The sequence below is a fragment of the Labrus bergylta genome, chromosome 13 (assembly GCF_963930695.1).
Source record: "Labrus bergylta chromosome 13, fLabBer1.1, whole genome shotgun sequence".
Classification (NCBI taxonomy): domain Eukaryota; kingdom Metazoa; phylum Chordata; class Actinopteri; order Labriformes; family Labridae; genus Labrus; species Labrus bergylta.
Window position 1 is genome coordinate 5,574,770 of NC_089207.1, and position 21,329 is coordinate 5,596,098.

General features: G+C 41.4%; 1 protein-coding gene across 2 annotated transcripts in view; it reads right to left on the reverse strand.

Moving 5' to 3' along the window:
- Positions 1–21,329, reverse strand: part of nalcn (sodium leak channel, non-selective) — a 76,518-nt gene that overhangs the window by 18,224 nt on the left and 36,965 nt on the right. For both annotated transcript variants that reach the window (XM_020633941.3, XM_020633940.3), the window contains 4 exons: positions 20,752–20,943; positions 17,815–17,952; positions 17,250–17,324; positions 630–766 (listed from right to left, as the gene is read on the reverse strand). In XM_020633941.3, coding sequence (XP_020489597.2) covers positions 630–766; positions 17,250–17,324; positions 17,815–17,952; positions 20,752–20,943 — 542 coding nt within the window. The remainder of the gene's footprint in view (positions 1–629; positions 767–17,249; positions 17,325–17,814; positions 17,953–20,751; positions 20,944–21,329) is intronic.

The following is a 21,329-nucleotide window of genomic DNA, read 5'->3' on the forward strand; positions in this document are numbered from 1 at the left end:
TTGTTACACTTTCTTGGCCCTGGTACACTTGGAAGAGGTGTGCTCCTGCACGGTACAGTTCATGCACGAGCACAAGCACCAGCCTTCAGTTATCGAGACATCCCGGAGTGTTATGACTGTATCTGACCTAAATGACTCAAAATAAGCCACAAAATAAGTAAAGTTGTTCTCCGATGTGCGGATGCGGACTCGACTGCGCTTGCCTTTTATTATTTTATTTTTTGAGTCGATCTGTCTTGTAACCTAAGCAGGCTTCATGATCACGTAGAGCCATTTATGTGTTTCATTGCGACTTTATGAAGGCTTCAAGAGGAAACTGTGCTCAGGTTCGGTTAGTCCTGTGAGTGCAGGCCAGCAGGGAATGGGGGGGGGGGGGTTAGAAGTGACAAAGCATGATTATAGAGATGACTTTGACCAAAAGACGTTCTAAATAGAAAATAAAATATTATCCATTATTGATCCCCAGTGAGGAAATTCAAGTGGTGCAGCGGTATAAAGACAAGAAGAGCATACATATGAGCGCAAATAAAATAAGAATATATAGTGGTTATACAGCAGGGCCTTAACAACCTTTAGCATCAAAACAAACATTTAGGTTGATTAAGATGCTGTATAACTTGACTGTGTACCTGATTCTGGGAACAGTGAAATCAGAAGGGAGCTTGGAGATCTTCACCATCTGAGGCCTGTTGGGAAACTTCTCAAAGATCCGAAGTCTCAGAGGGAGCTTTTCTTTGGTGTCAGCGTTGGCTTCACTTTGCTTGAGCTAGAAGAAGTGAGAAAAAGAGCAAGTTAAGGCAGAGAGCAGAGAGTACGATAAGATGCAAGGGGGAGTCAGCCACTGGATGAAAATGTAGAAGAGAGGGATTAAAATGAGATATTAAAGGGAAAGAAGGAAGCAGTTACTGTACAGAACTGTGTGAAGTTACCCATGGTATTTCAGGAGAGGAAGGCTGAGCTTTAGCCTGATTTTTACAAGAGAAAGGTTTTATCAGGGTTTGATGAGTGCAGCTTAATGTTTCTGCCTGATGATGGCAGCAGAACACTTACCTACAACACACAATCACACCACACAGTGCACAGACAACCACGTTTAGCATGAGATCCCACTTACTTTTCAGAAAAGAATGGAGAAGGCAACAAAAGAAAAAGAAAAGATTACTTTGGAGTGGTTAATGGACAAAACGTAAAATAAAGGTTGAGACAGAACAGCCTGCACATGTGCAGTCTGGTGAAACAAAACAGATGACAAAGGGAAATGGAACCAATTATTTCCATTTAATTACATATGGGGAGGCTGGGTGAAATTCCCTTGCAGGTATTCTCTGTCTGGGTGCCTGGAGATAACCCTTGATGCATTACAGATTAGGGAGCGATGGTGAGTGGCAGCTTATCATGCAGAGCAGGGAACCGCTGTGAGACATATTGACTGGGCTGGCGGAATTTTTCTCCGTCAGTCACGCGTTTTGAGCGTCTCTCTGTCTTGCAATGCAAACACTTTCCATGTGCAATGGAATTTCTGTCAGCGCTCGTCTGACTGCAAGTCCTTGAATGACTGGAACGGCCCCTCATATTGAGGAGGTAACAGCCAGTGGAAGGAGAAACCTGACAATGGAGGGGATGGAAATCTGCCCATCTATTTTATTTTTTTCCCAAAAAAGACTGAAATATAGGAGCGTCTATTTTACCGAGTGGGATGAGTGGTGAGTGGCATGCTGTGAAGACAGAATTATGCACCAGTATTTGCTTGCCTAGGCTTTCTGTCTATATTCTGAATCCCAAGATAGACGCGGGATGGAGAGATGAAGAGATGGAGGGAAACAGAAAAAGAGAGAAAGAGGAACCCACATGGAAAAATAAGTAGGAGACAACATGTTTCGAGGCATAAAAACAACCAGACGAGTGGATAGTGGATTAAATGAATCACTGTCTTAAGACTATTCCCACATCAAAATGAAAATAAAAATGTGTTCAGCTCCTTTAGTGCTGCAGCTCTCTGTGTGAAACTTGTAGAAAGTGCTGCAGTCATCTTATATAGTAACTTTACATTTGGTTGCTGAAATTCCCAGCAAGCAAAACACACGCAAACAAAATGTCTACAAACGAGCATGCACAACAAACACGTAAACACAAAAACACGCACGCACACACACACACACACACACACACACACACACAGTGTAGAATTAATATGGGCCATACTGTTCCCAGAGGTCCTAATCAATTGGGCCAACTCAGCGAGATGCACAGTTTATCCGAGGCTTCAGGCCCTTATCTGCAGCAGTGTCTTGTTACAGCAAAACTTTCTGTGCTATCCATTGTTCTTAACTTTTTTCTACCGTTGAAAAAAAAAAGAGTCTGCTCACTCCTGTCAAAGAGAGCATCAATCCGCATCTTTTATACAACACTGCACGGCCGCTCTTACTTGGTTTTAACATTAGACTCTGTTCATTGCCTCCTTCCCTCTCTGATCTCCTTCCTTTCTACTTCCCAGGAAAAAAAGAAAAGAAACTGACAGGAGCACACTTTGATATAAAAAAAAATAAAAATGCTTTAAATATTTTTCGCATTAAAAGATTACTATGTGTGAGTGATGCACACTTCTTCATGTGCTTCAATTTATGTGTTTATTTATTTATATGCTGCATCTGGGAACCCACCTACTGTGAAAATAAATGAGAAGGCACTGAATTTAATTCCAATTTACCCCAGGAAAGCAAATCAGAATCCACTCCACCGTGAACCAATAAGATGTTTTTCATCTGAAGAAGTGATATGATGCTTTACAAATCAGCAGAGGATGTCCAGGAGGCTAATAATGTCAAAAGTAAAATAAAAGTGTCCTTACCACTGACACCGCTTAAGGCTTATCTGTGAAAGATTTGAGTGGGTTCACAAGTAAGCTGCCATAAATCACTATTGTCCTTGGCCTTCCCATCTGGTCAATACATGAGATCGATAAGACGTGCAAGAGCTCAGGAGAAGAGCACACGAGCGAGATCGATTTTCTACAGATTATTGGTTTTACGTGTCACTGTATCATACAAGAGGAAAGACTGGCTCTAATAAATACACAAGAACATCATTTAATATGCAGTTACACATTTGAGACTTACTATGGAGCGTGCCCTTTGCGGCCTGTAGCTGCGTTTCCAACAAAAGTACCCAGAAATTTTAGACTGAGGAGATTCTTTCTTCCTATTAGAAGAGAGAAGTGTGTGGACGTCCAAACAGAGTTTTGAGATTATATTTGACTGCTGCCAGGTGAACCCAAAGACAGCTCAAATAAATAGCTAATGGTCCTGCGTTTCCAAAAAACACGGGGGGTCCGCGGGTATGATCTATTACTTAGTGTGTGTTTGTGCATGGGACTCATATGTACATTTCACCTACTGTATGAATATGTCTCTGGTGTTCCTCTTTATGCCAAAGTCAATGGGTTATAAATCAAAAGCAGTGTGTGGCTTGCCACAAAGGAGATTTAGTGTATGCTGGTGTAACAATAGAGCCAAGACTAATGTTTTTTGCCTTGAGACCCATTCAGGTGACCTGCCGCTGCTTCCCCCTCCATTCAAGCCAATTTCAGGCTCGGCTGAGCTGGGGAGCTTTCCGTCTGGGATTTCTGCAGCTTACCTGACCAACGCTGAAGGAGAGAAGAATAAAAAAAAAATAAAAAAAAGGAATGCTGGCCATCAGCAGCATTAGACCAAGTTCAGTCATAGCCATAATTCAGTGGGGTGCATAGGGAGGAGATAAAGTGGTCAGCATTAAAATGGTCTCAGAGCTGCTGAAGAGTCTAATACCATGTGGAATGAAAACCAGCAGGGATGATGGCATTTAAAAAAAAAGTGCGAAAAACTTTTTTGAATGGAAAAAAAACTCCTGAAAAATGCACTACTTACTAGTGCATTTACTTTTCATGCCTTCATATTACAAGGTTGGTACCATAGAAGACATTCAGGCTGTCATACTGAAGCAGCTTTAATACACAGCTGCAGGACCAGACAAGACTCTCCTTAAGAGAATCTGAGCAGCTAGAAACAAGCTGAGCTAACGTTAGCGGCAGTTCGGCCTAGCGGTTGTGTCCCTCCGCTCAACGGCTTTTGCCACACTGCGTTAGTACTCTACTACCCGGATGTCGACAAGCACAGTGGACGTATAGCATCTCTTAGTGCAGAGTGTTTTGATCTAGAAAATGAAGATTAAATTGTATTTGCCATTTGAAACTGACATATCGGCCAGAGCAAGACGTAACCACCAGAGGCATGTGGCCGTCAACCAGCAAGACGGGCAGAGGGTTGGTGGTGCTAGCACTGCTAACGTTAGCAGCACTCTGCAAACCAATCTGACACCGTTTACCTGCAGACGTTGTGATCCTGTGTTTAGAAACGTTAAATAAAGTGTGCTCAGTGTGACTGTTTAATGAGTGTTCTATTAACTGTATTAAGGAATTAATCAAGGATCGAGGACTACGTCGCGAGGAACATCTCTACAGCTGTACACTCTGTGCTAGCATTTCACTGTTGGAGTTGACAATGGTGACAAGCTAATCAACCCAAAATCCGTTCTTCTTTGCAGCTCTTAAGCAGTATTTGGCATTCATGATACATATTACCACATTGTAAGCTACTTTTTTTGAAAAATGAACATCGACTGGCACGTCTGCCAATACCTCAGCCGCATTTTAGGCTTTCTCAGAAGACTTTCTAATACTAATACAGTGTTTCCCCTAGGTTACAGCGTTGGGGGGGGGGGACAAGCCGACATGCCGACATGGCGACACGACGACACAAACACTTGAAGGAATCTTGGTGTTCATGCGTTACTTTTAATGACAGCTGTCCTTTTCTATCGGAAAGGTATCCTTAAATGACTTCTTTCCCTGATTTCAGACTCTATCCACTATCATATCACTACAATAAAGGACCATAAAGCCCAAAAATAAATCTTTATTTTTTTTTTTTAGTACTTGACCTTCGGGGGGGGGGGGGAGGGGAATCTAATGGTAGGGGAAACACTGTAATATGACCCAAACATGCTATGCTTCAAGCTGACCTGCAAGTAGGCAAACACACCCCTTTATCCGAATTTGAGGCAGCAACAAGTTCAAAATTACCTCATAGCTTTTTAACAACTGTGAGAAAAACACACCCAAATCAGAGCTATGTCTGTACAAAAAGAAAAAGTCAAAATCTTTGACCTCTCTGAAAAATTCTCATCTGTGCCTTTTAGCATAAAAAGCACAAGCAGTAGTTGTTGACTCAGTATGCCAATAAATACTCGTTATATGTCTAATTCCTCTCAACTCTCCGATCAGACCAGTAAAAGTGCCTCAGAGGCTTGAAAAGAGAAAGAATGAATATCTGTGTTAGTAGCCACCAGAACAACGAGGAACTGATGAGCAGCCGCCCACACAACTGCTGCCCACACACACTCCCAGAGTGTCTGCAGGAGGGTATGAACGGTCTTCTGCATTTTACCATTCAGACATCAGAGCCTGCCATTCACCAACATCACCAGAAAACAGCTGTGGATGTGTGAGAGCATGTACATGTGTGATCACAGACTGCCCAGCCTGACTTTATGTGTAATCAATCATTCAGTAAGTTAGTTAGTTTGCTACATCGAAGGCACAAAACAGCTTTAAAATATTAAAAGTATAAGCATGTGTGGTCCCTGTCCATACACTCTACATTCCCTCGGTCTTGGTTGGGTTCCCCAGGCCTCGGGGCCAGTCGAGCTGTAACACCCAGGGGTGGAAGAGCTGAGAGCGAGTCAGCGGGGTCGCCCTCTCCTCTCATTAGCTGAGTAATGAGCCGTGCTATGGAGCTGCTGTAAAGCCACACAGCCTGTAAACCTCTAATAGCTAGCTACCCCCAACACCCAAAACAACTGCAGATATATCATTCATCAACATCCAGCACTATATATCTGGGGGGATTGTGTTCAGGTCTTGTGCTGTGATGATGTCTGGAGGCATGTGGTTAAAGCTCTTGCCATACATTTATGTCAAACACGTCTGAAAATAGTTTTTTTTTTGCTTACATAACACGTTGGCAGGTCACTGAACATTTCCACTGGACAATGTGTTTAAGTCTGCATCTTCTAAGATCTATGTAAAATGATTTAAAAGAATAAACACTGAGTTAATAACACTATTTTATACAGATTTCCCACATAACACTCAACCAAACTCTGTGTCATTTAAACATTAAACCACATCTATAAATATGATGAAAACCTGTATGCAGTTGTGGCAGGTGGCCTGAAATCTTGCCCCTGTGTCTGGCAGGTGGCAGGCGCTAATTTGATTCCCTGAATGGCAGCATGCCTGGCTGCAAACCCTTTGTCAGGTGTCATTCCCCTTTTCATTCCACATGTTCCCTGCCTGCCTCCATTCAATGCTCTCAATAAAGTGTACACATGGAAAATAAAGTTAGCTTTTAAAAAAAGGGTCATGAAATGTTTTCACTTTTTCTTTTCAATAAACGATGAATTACAACTTCAGAAAATATCCACTAAAACACTTTTGTATCTAGTCAAGCACCATGAAATCTTTGTTTTCATCTACATTTAATCCGACACATCATTGGAGACATTTACTCTGAAACTGAACAAATCAACAGGTTGCAACTTGTTACTATTTGCTTAGTCGTCCCTGTTCAATCTATATCTAAGCCAGTGCTTTTAAGAATGAAAATGCTTTAATAAGGCTGTATAAAGGTCCCTTGTTTTCCTCCATTTTTGCTTCATATCTTTTCTTTTTTGTTCCTCACCATCTGTTTACAGGATTATATACTCAAGTGGTGAGTTTACAGAAAAGACACATTTACTCTCTGAGCAAAATTTATCTGTGATTGCAGCCAAGAGCAAACACGCAACAAACAAGTCATTTTAAATGCAGATAATGTTCTGACAGTGTTTGATTGTGCATGCGAGTATGTTTGGTGTGTGTTTGTGTGTGTGTGTGTGTGTGTGTGTGTGTGTTAATGCTAGGTTTCAAACATACAGTACCATGGGCACAGGACCTGGAGTGTCGTCCAATACAAAACTGAAGGTGACATTTTAAAAGTAAGAGCACATTGTTTTTGGAACCTCTAAGAAACACGCTCCTCTTTCCTCTGCCTCTTCCATCTTCCTCGCCTTTCTTCTCCTCCACTAAATCCCCAAATGTGACTTTTGTCCTTTAATCATGTAAATGGAGGACAGGCTTTTAGTTTAATTCATAAATAATGAAATCCTTGGTAGGAAGCCACAGCACAACCACTCCATTACTCATTTGATCAAACTAAATTCTGCTCCACAAAAATGTACATTCAGTTCTAGGTGTGAATGAATTAGCGAGAGCCTGCACGACTGCACGTGTAAAAACACGGCGACCCAAATGCAAACACATGCTGTGACGACCCCTCCCTCCCTCCCTCTCTGCTCCCACTCTGCCTGTCTGCATGCTTGCTTCTCTCTCAGTACTCAGTCTTGTGCTGCACTCATGTGCTCCTCTGCTGGTCTCACTTTCTGAGTTGGGAAGACGTTGTCCTGACTTCAGTGTGTTCTTTCAAGTCGGAAAGTCGAAATTTTATAACAACAAACAAACAAACAGCGCGGGTGCTACGAAGAAGATGTGTGGAACGTCCCTGTTACAAGTTATATTTGAGTAAAAAGCTGGTGTGCACGATGTGACTTAATAAAAAAGTATCTTCACATTAACAAAACATCTTCAAACATCCATGAGATGACGTCAAAGTCGACAACTTGGGCACCTAATTCTTTCCCGAGTTTCTGAGTTGATGTTCCAACTTGAGCAGGTGTTCTTGTACATTTTCCAACTTGGCAACTAATTTTTCTGTCTGCTTCCGACAGCCCATGAATGCAGGGTTACTCTTTCAGGTGCTTGGAGTTGGCATGCTGGTGGAGCTGGGAGGCTCATCAGCCGTTACCTGCTCTGCTGAGTAGGACCGTCAGAAAGGCACAAAGGCTTCCCTGATTAACACTATCATTCTCTCTCAGGCGTTAGGAAAAGAGAAGTTTCCTGTCACAGCTGTGGAACGGTGACTACTCCAAAGCATCATCTACACCCCCCCCCCCCAAAAAAAAAACATCCCTCCTTTTTCTCCACTCTTTTATTTTACCTCTTTCACTGCCTTCATCCCCCCTCCTCCCTCCTCCTACTCCTGTTTGATCTCTCACCATCAATGCCACATTCACTGACAAATATGGAGCAAAAAGATAGACGCAACTCAACAGCCGACCACACACTGTCAGCGCCATGCGTCTCTCCACGCCGGTTTTGACAAGCCTGACACGCTGGGGGCAGCAATCTGATTACCTCTGTGTCACATCGCACCATCTGTCTGTGGCGGCTGGAACTCCCCACAGTGTTTCCTTAAGGATGTTCATGTTGTTACTGAGATCCCCCTCGAAAACATGTCGGTTAAACTGATAATAAATTGGGGATGGGAGAGAGAAGTCATGCATTATACGCCTTCAGATCCCAATTGATGCGTACATGAACCTCTGCCGCACACAGAGGCAATCATTAACACACACACACACATCTGTCTGGTAGAGCCATAAATCCTTGAACACCAACATCTCATCATTCAACTTTTTGCATGTGTAGCTCGTACACTAGATGGCAGCATGGTTAGCTGGTGCAGGCTATGAAACAAAGCAGTCCTCTTTGTCATTTGCAGCTTGAAACTGGACCAAACTTGTTCTGACAATTCAGGAATCGATCTCTGAGCACAACAATTATCCTCGAGCGAGTGCAGAGGAAATCCTATCCCTAGGCAGTTGTCGGTCTGCCCTCAAAAAAAAAAAAGGCCAAGGACAGAGGATTCTGTGTATGTGCAATAACAGAGTATGTGGATGGAACCAATGGTAACACCGTTGCTTCATGAGGCTATATTGTTGCCAATGTGACAAAGGATAGCCCCCCACCACACTGACCACACCTTGACAACATTTCTCAATCAGGGAAAAAGTGTTGGAGCTGACATTCAGCTGGTGTTAGGGCGAATAACAGATCTTTTATTGATATCTATCGAATGGATAGGCAAGGTGAAATTTGGTGTTCTTAAAATGCAATATATCCAGCATTAAAGTGCACTAATTTGTTGTCACCCATCCAAAGACCCATTCAGACATCTGCTGGCTACAATAAAAATGGCTCATCAATCAACCACTACTATTTCTGAACTTGACCAGAACTACTGTAGAAATGCACCCAATTCTTAAAATCAGGGCCAATACAGCTGATGTTGAAAATAACAATTCAACCAAAAGTTTATTTGAATAAAAAAAAAAAATGCATTATTTCTTTGTAATTCTTATAAACAGCATGTCACTGATTTTTTTCAGAAACGGTGTAATACTTCCCCATGACAACACTTTTTCTCACCATGTGTCATGTCCAGCTCAGGGTCTTAGGTTGTTTTTATTTCTATCTTGTTTTATTTTCTGTTTTGGGTCACTAACTTCTCCTCTCGTTTCAGATCCGTCACTTCCCGCCCTCATGTGTTTCCCACCTGTGTGATTGTCTGCCCCGCCCTGATTGTTCCCAGCTGCATCTCGTTGTCTTCCCCCTCACCCTACTATTTAGTCTGTAGCTTCCCTTCCTTCTGTGCCAGTTCGTCTTTGACCCCTGTGAGAAGCGGTCAAGCCTTTTGTTTCCCCTTTGATCACTTTTTTGGACTGTATCCTCTTCAAGAGTAAAGACTGTTTTTTTCCCCCATCAAAGACTGCGTCGTGAGTCGTGCTTTTGGGTTCACTTACCTGTGGTGTTGTTACACCATGTAACCAATCAAAGTTTGTCCAACAGGTGACTTCTTCTGCTCAATAAAAAAACAGCACTTAGTCATAATAGCCTTGCAGAATTAAATTGATGTAACACAACAGATAAGCAGCGGCTACTGATGTTAGTGCATGCCACATTTTTTGCCGATGGGCCCGTAACTGTCAACCGAAATCAGCGGATACCAATGTTCAACCAAAACACATGTGCATCTCTAAATAAAACATGACCTTAAGACTGACCAAGAAAATATGAATGCTAGCCCACATGCCCTCATTTTGGCTACAATAAGGACAAACTGAGTTGAAAAACATTACTGTGCCTTAAGAGCAGACACAGTGTGACTCCCAGAATACACCCCGGCTCAGAGGGATGGCACACTTTGAAGAAGACAAAGAGAAAATGTCAAAGGTCAAAGTGAGAGGTTTTCGTGGTCAACTGGAAAGGGATTCAAATGTCTATTTGTCTGCATGTATTATGCACAGAGCCACAGTAGCTATGCCTTTAGCTTTTCCTCGCTCTGTGCCCGTGCTTTTAACTTTCCCAAAAGTACTCCACATGACTCATCTACCTGGCCTCAGGACCTGTTTGATTGCCACACATTTCCACTTTCACACAAACACATACAAAAATGCACACAAAAAAAAAGTGTGCACACAAATGTATCCCCACTAACAATTCCTTTTTATACACACACACACTCATACACACATTATCATCGTCATCACTGCCCTCGGGGGTAAACACCTCTTTCTATTTGGTTGATATCTTGCAGCTCAGGATAAACATTTTCCCCTCTCCCTGCACCTCCCCTCGCTCCTGCAGTGTTGCTCTGTGGGCAGGAATGATTTGTTGGATGGAGATGCACCATCGCTCTCTCCCATCACAAAGCCCACCCACCTGTGACACCACAGATGAAGGCGGCGCAATAACAACGTCCAACAGGCGGAGAGACGACGTCGTTTTTCATATGAAATGCAGCCATTGGCTCGTCCTTGTTTTCTCCCTCTGATGGAAAAAAAAGGCATTTTTTTGGGTTGCACATTGCAGATGCATGCATAGAAACAGCTGCAGCGTTACTGTCCCTGTCAGCAGAGGTTACATTGGAGCGTTGTAGCATGACAAAAAAGCATGTCCTCAACAGTCAGACATTTCACGTATCTTATAAACAAAGGCGGCTTGCTGTTAATCTCCTCGTCTGACTCCCACACAGAGGTATATTCGTTTCAGTCTATTTCATAAGCAGCTAAAACTCCTCACAGGAGCTTTACATACTCCTACAGGGTTGTCGTCCAGCGATGAAAATAACACTCATATTATGTGGATAAGCGGGGTCCATATTTCAGCTTTTCTTTTGTTTCACATGACAAACTGAAAAATTCCAGACACAGAAAAATAACAGTTTCATCTGCTGACTTGCATTGGTACAAATCTGAATCTGAAGCTGAACACACTATTGGGGACAATAAAGTCAGTCAGTCAGTCAGTCAGTCAGTCAGTCAGTCAATCTGTCACATTGGCATATTCCTTTCAAATCTCCGTACAAAAGCTGTAATGAAGGAACAAAACAATTCTCTTCAACTGATCGTGCACAATTTCTGCAAAGTAATATATCTGGTCTACAAGTGTATTTTGATCTCAGAGGAAATACCACGCAATGATACTCTATGAGAAAAAGAGGCAGCTGTCGCTCAGTTAGTAGAGTCGTCGCCTCTCAACTGGAAGGTCGAGGGTTCGATCCCCACTTAACCCCGCATTGCTCCTGCTGCTTTGGTGACAGTTTATGAATGGGCTAGTGTTGTACTCACTCTCTGATGTATGCTGCTTTGAATAAAAGCGTCTGCTAAGTGAATTGTAGAATATATATATTTTTTGAAACGAGGAAATCCCTTTACAACAATCTTGTGAATACATGACCTGTCGACAATCCCACTTAGCCCAAGTACTGTTTCAAAATGTTAGGCTGTAGGAGGCAATAACTGCTAGTTGTTTCGGGTTTCTCCCTAAGCTTGTTTTGTAGACAAGTTTTGAACATGTGTTAAGAGACTGACGTATGCGCATGCAGATCTTTGCAAACTTTAATTCTTAAAATGTGTGAAAATGTGTTCATTATTTTGTTTATGCAGCAACAACAGCAACACGAGCACACACAAACAATCCGTTTTATACTGCAAAGCTGAAATGTTTCTAAATTACATTTCAAGAGCAGTTAAAAGCTTTCCCATGTTTCACATTATCAATGAGCAGAAACACAACAGGGGGCCACATTGCACCAACAGGGCTTAACTAAGGTCATTTAAGGTAACTAACTAATCACCCTGTCGATGCAATCGGCCCCTGGGGCTGATATGTTTGTGATTGCAAGTTGGTGGTGGTGGTGGTGGGTGGGGGTCTACTTCCTCCCTTCACTTCCGTTTTCCTCAGCTGTCTACTTTTCTCCTATCCCAGGACTCATTTCATTAAGAATTTCTAGCAAACCTAATTTCACGCAATAAATGCATTATCCTAATCAACACTGATGAGTGACGCATGCACTGGTGCGCACATTCATCTGTGTGCGTGTGTGTGTGTGTGTGTGTGTGTGTGTGTGTGTGTGTGTGTGTGCTATCAAGAAACTTCCTGTGCTCCTGGTTGTTTTATGATGGAATAAATCAGCTGCTACATCCCTGCTTACCTTCCTTTTTCTACTTGTTATTGACCTCTCTTTATATGCAGGGAAATATTAAAAAAAAAAATTGTTGAATGCAACAACAACAGCTGCTCTTAAGGATGTGATTGCAATCTAACAGTTTTACTTTCCAACATTTCACCTAAAACATCAGTGTAGCAGATATTTAGATCTTTCAGCACAAGCTAGAACGCTGACCTGTTCAATGAGGCTACCCACAAGCCCCCTGACGCTTTAAGTTAAGACTCTCAGATGAACAACACCTAATCAAGACAAATGGTCTGTCGGGGGTTGACAGATGTAAGTCGTTCCCCTGAAAGGCTGGACTGAAATCAGCATACAAATGATGACAGATGTTTTTTGGCTTACAAGCCTTATTGAGGATGTCATTATCGAATCAGCAACATGGGCAGACGTAGCACGCTGCTGCTGCTCCACAAAACCCACACGCACATACACCTGGTTAGGCAAAATGATGGGAAAGTAGCTCATATACAGTGACAGGTGGAAAAATAAAACTAGTTCTGATGACGTTATGATGACGACCAAAATGTGTTGCCTGGTAACAATCTGAGCTGATCAGTTTAAAAAAATAAAAGTTAAAGCTAAAGCGATAAAAGTTAAAGCGTTTAAATTTGGCTTTAGAATGCTCATAGAAGTTTTTTTCTGTGTGCAGTCAGTCACAGGTGCTTTACTTTTATGCAGTTGTTACCACATGTGTCTATTTTTAGCTCTGAGTCATGAGGTAGTCCTATACCTGCAGCCAAACAGAGTGTTTGGCCTCTACGGTGTGTAATATTTTATACGTTATGACTCACAGGTATTTCCTTGTCTATATGCAACTACTGACGCTGCAGAAAAACATACTCACAGGACTATTTTAAAAACCTATTATGCTTGGAACTAAAAATGAATTCCCAGCATGGGACAGTGGATCTGTAGGCTGACTGAGTAAAACTGTGAATATATTGTATGCATGGCACGGCTAATAAGCCCGCCATTGCACCCGGGGGTTATGATAAGTCATAAACTGCATACAAGAAGGAGATGGCCTTGCGTTTTAAAAGTGAAGCAGATGCAAAAAAAAAAAAAAAAAAAAATGCCTGAAAGTTTAATTATTTTTAATGTCCCTACAAGTGTTGCAAAAAAGAGTCTGACTCAACTGTTGAAAAACATGGACATAATCTCAGTGACATCCATTGGTATCTGAAGAAGTATTATGAAGCTCTAACAATGGTGGTTCATCGGGACCAGGCTGTAAACATTTATTTCAGCTGTAAAACAAAAACAAACAGAAAACGTTCACTTTAGCATTGGCTTCATTTTTCAACACCAGAGTCTGAATCTTATAGATCAGATGGGAGAAAAATGTCCCTCCTTTTAATAACATAAAGTACCTCATTATAAACGTTTACTCATGAGTTTAATGTAAGTTTAGTCCTAATGTGTTACATGTAAACAGTGGTTAATTTATATTAAAAATGGTACTGTATTGCACAAGTATAATATAGAATTCACATAAAACATGACATTCTCACTGTGAGTAATCAACATACATAGTAAACTGTTAGAACAATGGTCAATCATCTTTCTCAACTGTGCTGTGCAGATGGATCTTATCAATCAAAGCTCAGCTGCACATGCAAATGTCACTTTTCAGTGTGACACGTACGCACCAAACAAGCGACAGCAACCTGTAAGCACATGTCTTGTATGATCAAAATCTTTCATGGGTAGAAAGAAAATACAAAGGTGCCTCAAAGGAGTTGACATGTTTGAACAGTTTCCAAACACTTGTTCTGACAGACATAAATCAAGACGATGAAAGGGATGTTGGGTCAAGAAACACTGTCATTGAATACTTTTAATAATGTGAATCCATTATTCTGTATGACAGTAAATGCACCCTTGATGAGCTCATTTGGACACATTAGCGTCCCTTAATTGAACCATCAACAATAATACCGTATGAATTGGTTTTCTGCATTCAATCCCACTCTCCAGCAAAACCACACACAGCCTCTTTTATTTGCCAATAATACCAAGTCCAAAAATCCCACGATTTGCATGAACAGACTCTTTGAATAGTTTATTCGACTCCAATTTGTTGTCCCATTATTTCCAATTAATTCGAACACAGCAAGTGTCTGTGTGTTCAACCAAGTGTGAAGAAGAAAGGATTAAAAAATGTCTCGAGGAGGAGAATACACACGTGGGTTTTGTGTGTCAAACTCTCCCTCTAAATTTTGATTGATATCCTCTCCAAACTCATAACACTCGCTGGAACAAAACAGTTCAACCAGCTGAAAAAAAAACATTTTTTTCTTTCTACAAGGTCTTTTTAAAAGAGCTTGTCATGGACACAAGTCACTTTAATGACAAATAACAAACATTAGCAGCTCCATGGAGTCGTTCATCAAACACAGGGACACAAATGATTCATCACATGCACTATAATTGGTTTCTCATCGCTAGCCAATGTGTGTGTATCTTATAGAAAGGATAGTCATGTCATTGGTTCTTTTGCCAAATGTTTGCAGAAGCCTTCTCTTGTGGGAGGGTGATCACAATCTATGGTCTATTTATAGTCAGTCTGCGTATCCGTGAATGAAGCACCTGTAAAATAGGCAATTTTACAGCCAGTGCGCCTAATCACTCAGCTGTGGGTGGGGAATAACCGTCAAGCTGAGAGCGGGCAGACAGCGATGAGCACACAGAGCACACAGAGTTAATGTGAGCATGTGTGTGCAAACCTGGTAATGTCAGTGAGCTTAAGATCATTTGTGTAAAACATTGGACACAAACAGAGACTGACCGGAGGAGTTTCATTTGATATATTTCTCTATTTGGCCTTGGAAAAAATACACATTCATAAATTTTAATCTGTAACCAAAGTTTATTTGAATCCAATGTAGGGATGAACACTATTGTAAATTATATATTGCGTTTTTTTCTTTTAAAAAAATAAATGAAATTATACAAAATAAATGCAGTGCCCTTTTGACAAACATCAATCAAAATTTGAATTAAAAAAATGTTCTTTGTATTTTTGTGGTCTTCTCTTTCTTTTTCTTCAAATCCAAACCCTCTCCTACATTAATCACACACTGGGTCCACTGCCCTCTGACAGACAGCTCTGACAAACACATGGAGTATAGGAGGAGGAAACATGGTGGATCCACACTATTCATCATAAATCTAACAAATAAACCTGTTGGCTTGAAGTTGTGTTTCATGACTTGCCCCGTGATTGTAACTTTTAATTAAATGAGAGCTCACCATCTTGAGCTGCCTATGACTCACACACAACACTCCACCGTGTGCGCTGCAGGTGTAGCCACTAAAGGTAAACAATCAGTGGCACATCAGCTCTGTTTACATTCCATATATGTGGCCAAAGCATTAATGAGCACCGGGATGAGGTGCTTTTTATAGCTTGAATACACTCACACGCCTAATTGCGGCGTCTGCCTTGAGAGGTATGATGATCTGTGAAGGCAGCAGCTCCACCTGTAAACTTTACATTTTTACATTTCTGGGAAACAGACTCTGCATGCACAGTGGTCAGTTCTCTGGATACAGATGTTTATATCCGACTGACTTTTTTTATGAAGATTAGTCATGGAAACAAGAAAACTGTCATTTTTGGTTTGCATCACACGACACAATGTATGAGCATGACGTGCTTCAGGTCACTTCGATGACATTGCACGTTCTGCAATGTGACTGCATGCACACACAGTAATTGCGATGTTACAACGATATATGGTTTAGGTGTAATCTAACGACAGAAAATGCTTCACAAAGTTCTGCCACTCAGATATAGAATGAATGCCTTTTTGTGTGTCCGTGCAACGTTTAAGTTGCGGCTTTCTCACATAACAGGGTTTTGCTTTGAATTGCCCACTTACTCAAACCTCACGAGAAAAGCCCTCAAAAAAGGTGAGAGTGAAGAAAGCACTTCCCTGTCCACATGTGAGCACATAAAACACAACCCTGTGTTTCCTCCCAGGGAAGAAACACAAAATGTTCAGTGTTTACATAACGTGGAGCAGCAAACAAGCAGAAATGAGAATGCAGCAGACAAATCAGCCTTTCATCTGTGACATTTTGTTGTTTTATAGTCTTATAATAATACAATTTTTATGAGGTTTTATGTCTATTGAAACTTAGTCCTAAATATCTACCAGCCTCTTTTCTAACATTTACATCCCCAGAAAAACAGAACACAAGGTCTGAGAACAACTCAAATTACCATCAATGCACCATCTATCTTGAAACAGTCAGATACTGAAAAGCCTGAAAGCACAGCACATGACAAATGGAGACCCTATTTACTGCAACAACTCAAATAGAACACTCAAGGTCATATGGTTGACCTTAGAAGTTGCTCTAATCTCTAGTATTAGTGAAATGCTTTGTCCTTGTCCCTGCCCACGGAAGAGCTTGCGAAACAGATAAATAAATAAAAATGGTCTGGGTTTAGATTAACCACTTCAAGGAACCAAATGTAACAATCAGTGAGTGAAGTAAATACTTTAATCAACCATTTGAGTGGGTTAGCATGGCAAAGAAAAACCTCATTACATTGATTATTCTTAACATTCTCGTTTACTGATTTTAAAACGAGAAAAAATAAGAAATCTTCGTTAAATTGTGTATTTCTCTGAACGGTTTCACAAAGGTGGGGTTATAAACTACATTGCCCACAAAACAATACACTTCATTATAAAGAGATGTTTTTCACCCCTCTCTAGCCTCTTTAGTTGCATACTGAGAGCTTCCTACCTGTTTGAGCTTCTTTAAGTCCTCATCCAACTCCAGATTGTCCAGGATGACAGCCACAAAGAGACTGAGCAGGATCTGAAATGCAACAAGAGGATGTGAATACAAATTTGGTAACATGATAGTATGATTGCCTTAACACAAAAATAGACTATTTAAGAAGTACAAAGTCTGCTCGGTAATTGGATTTGTCGCTTGCCCTGTTCTGGAAGACTTCCTGTCTGTCTGGGGTGAAGTGTGAGTCATCCTCAGACTGTGTGTGCTGTCTGATGGCTCCCCATATCAGAAGGCCAAACAATGAAATGTCAGCACTTCTTACGCCTGCAAGTCTGATTAACTGTGATTAGATGTACTACTTGAGAGCACACTAGAGGAATGGCAGGCACTAATTGAATGCATTAAGAAAACAATAAATGTACCCTTTTGCCAATCATTTTCCCAACCTGTTTTCACTAAAATAAAGGAATGTGAGTTTGAAAAGAATACTCCAGCCAATAAGCTAAAACCCAATTAAACTCTCACAGTCTTTGACTTATTTGACTTCTATCTTTGAAAGTAAGTTCCTCACCAGAGTAGCAAACAGATGGTAGAGGATGAAGTAAATGGCGACTACAGGAGCCCACATGTGACCTACAGCCACCAGAGTCTGGTCCATGACATCCACCCAGCCCTCCTGGGTTAGGATCTGAAACATGGACATGAATGCCTACAGGGAGAGAAACATGAGGTAAGAAAAAAAAGTGAGTGACACGGAAGGCTAGAAAGGCCAAATGAGTACACAAGCGTGGAAGCGGTGAAGAGAGGGAATGACAGGTTGAGAAAGGAAGGAAATAGGAGCTACACACGGAAAAAAGAAAGATCTGACATTTGGAACATGCGTTTTTTTTTTGCACAGAAGAGCAAATATCACACTGCTGACGTGCATACAAAGGGAGGAATTGGTTAGCAGCATCTCAAGCTTCTTCCCCTGAAATAGCCAATGACACTCCCTAAGTGAGAACTCAGTCCAATGCTTTCATTAGTAAGTATAAAACATGGTTTAAATAGAGACACACTATAATACATTTTTACCAACAATGTGGAAAAAAGATTTTTTTACATTTTAAAAATACAAATGAATGTAGTAATGATACCTTTGACGTTTGCTGCCTGTTGTGGGGATTACTAAGCCTAAAGGCATCTGCAGGAAACACAGCATACACGTCTAGAAGTTTCTAATCCAGCAGTTAACACAAACATCTATTTGGGCTAAAACAACGAATCGTATTAAAGATAATTAGCTCTTTGATTTCACTCAGGGCGCACATTTAGAACAGAGTTCACTGGATTTAACTGGTTACTGAACTGGTAAATGCATTCAGTTATCTACTAATTTCATTTTAATTTGTTTGCAGTTACATTTTTTATTGTTTGTCAGGTAAAACAAATCGAAAGCACCTGCTTAAGATCCCTCAAAAACACAATTTACATTATTTTGAACATCCTTTTTTTGCTAGCGTTGGGGATATTTTCTAATTTAAGCAAAATAGAGAGAAGAAAAAAACCGAAAAAGCAGCCATGTTTTTTCACTCTATTCCGCTGGCTTCCTCTCTACTTGTTAGAGGTCACATGAAGGTGTAGGGACCAGCCAGCTGCAACACTCTGGCCCCTGGAGTCAAATGGCACGCCTGCGCCACCTCCTTAGCATCTCACCCCCAGACAGCACCCCCACCCCCCACCCCCCTCTTCCCAGCCCCTCCCACCTGCTCCCATGCATGTCCCAGTCACTGCAGATAAAGATAAACCCAGCAACAGGTCTGCCTGTAGGGGATACAGCCAAACATCATTAGCTATGATGTGTGTGGTGTCGGTGTGTGTGTGTGTCTGTGTGCTTATATGTGGCTTTGTGAGGCAGAAACGGAAATGAAGGGAAAATGTGAGGGAAGGGTAATACAGCCTACAAGTGGCATCTGTTTATGACTGTCTCTATGTGTCCCGCAGTGCCTGGGTTCAGTGAAATGTTTGAGGGGAGGATTAAAAAAAAAAAAACAGACGATGAAACGATGTGGCTAATGAGAGCGAAAGGAGCTCATGAGCACTTAAAAATCAAAGGAGGAACCACATCTGTCGACCCATCATGCACCCATCTTCAACATCTGCAGGCCTCCCCATCGCTCGTCTGAGGTGTCCTCCTGGAACGGCTCATATCGTTTTTTATGTTGCCTATTTTACCTGCATCTTCTAAATTAAGAACGTTTCATTTTGTGGGAGGAAATTACTTAGACATCAGGGTTTAATTAGACAAGTGTGTTTGTAGCAGCTAATTTAAGTGTTTAGAGCGGTTTGGACTGCATCATCTGCGCAGGTGAAAAGAATGAAGCAGCAACCCCAAACTAAAGGAAGAACGAATGATCAGAATGCTGCCTTTTGAGGGTCCAAGCAATGATAAACCAATTACTCCTTATGTCATTTGTAGGAAGCCCTGCAAAATACAATGTGAATACAGGTCACATCAGGCTTTATATTTAGGGATTTCCTATTCTCACAGGGAAGCTAACCACATTTACCACATTTAACATTAACGGATGCCCCTAAATTAACCTCCAACTTAGTCAACTAAGTTTGAATTAGTCAGGACGTTGAGAAAGACAAAAGAAACTAAAGAATCTAAAGAAGGTAACTTGTATGTAATGTATGTGTGAGGCACAGCCAGCAGTGGGAAGTTACTCTCTTACTGTGTAAAGTGGGGGCAAAGTTGACTGAGATACAGAAGTGACAAAATCCTACTGTGTTAGATTAAAAAAAGAACTAAATGTTTAATCCTAACAAGTGTTCCCAACCCTGAACCTTAAACCAATTCCACGTGTTCAAAAAATGACCTTAGGCCCCGTGTCCACTTCCAGGCAGAAAAGCGCTGGCTGTGCGCTCGGGAGTGTTTTCATGAAACGTTTGTTGGCTAAGAAGAAAAGCGCTGCACGTCCGTCCTGTCTCGATGACAACAGTCTGTTGAAAACGGCCGCTGTATGACCAACACTGCTATGTTACTTTTTACTGCATGTTTTCAGATAGTTTTTTACCCGATCAGACACGAAGCAAAGAGGATGTGGGCACAAGATACGATCTGTAGGCGGCAAAAATACAGGGAATATCATACATTTGGAAAAGAGCGCCGGTGACGTCAACAGCGCCTTTCTGAAAAGTTTAAAGATTTTCAACTTGAGCACTTGGAGGAAAAGACGCTGGGCGCTGCGCTTTCCCCCCATTTTCCACAACGCTCTCTACTCATGGACAACAATTTTCATTTTTAACATACATTAACTCATCCAACATTGACTTAAGTTAGGGGCAGCCCTTATTGGGACAGACCGTTTTTTAAACATCATCGGCGATTGGAGATTAAGTATTTAGTACTCATGGGTCATGATTCAGTTTACCTAACTCCTATACAAATGAACCTTAAAAAATAAGCTAAAGATTTGATCACACCTATTACAGATTTCTTTGGTGAATGTAGGTGGTTCCTCACCCTGGGGAATGTTGTGAAGCGGTCCAGCTCCTCCACAAAGCAGAACATCTGTAGACTGATGGCCGACATGACGATGAGGAGGCTGGCTGTGAACACCACCAGACTGCCTAGTTTTTTACCTGGACCAAAAATCTTATACACAAAGTCCTCCAGAGCCGGGGAAATCTTTATCAGACGCACCACACGGAGCACCTGAGGAGAAGAAAAACAATCATTGTTACCGTTATCTTTGGAACTCTGTTGTTGTTGTTTTTATCCATTAGAAGAGACTCGGTTTGGTTTAAAGATCATTTTTAAAAAATTATTAGAGAAAAAAAAAAAAGAGTGGCCGATTGATTACATATTGATTTTAAAAAGAGCACATTGATCAAGACCCCGTGGTGAAGGTGCAGTGATGTTGTGCTCTGTCATCTGGCTTAGCCCTTAAATAGCTTGCGGTGACAACAGGCCCCGAAAGGTAATGCATCTTGGTCATCCTTTGATCGGGGATCCAGAGAGTGGCTATTGATCGCGCTCCTCTCTCTGATGCCTATGGCCATAGAATTTTCTCTCATTCCCCAGATATTGCAGCGAAATAA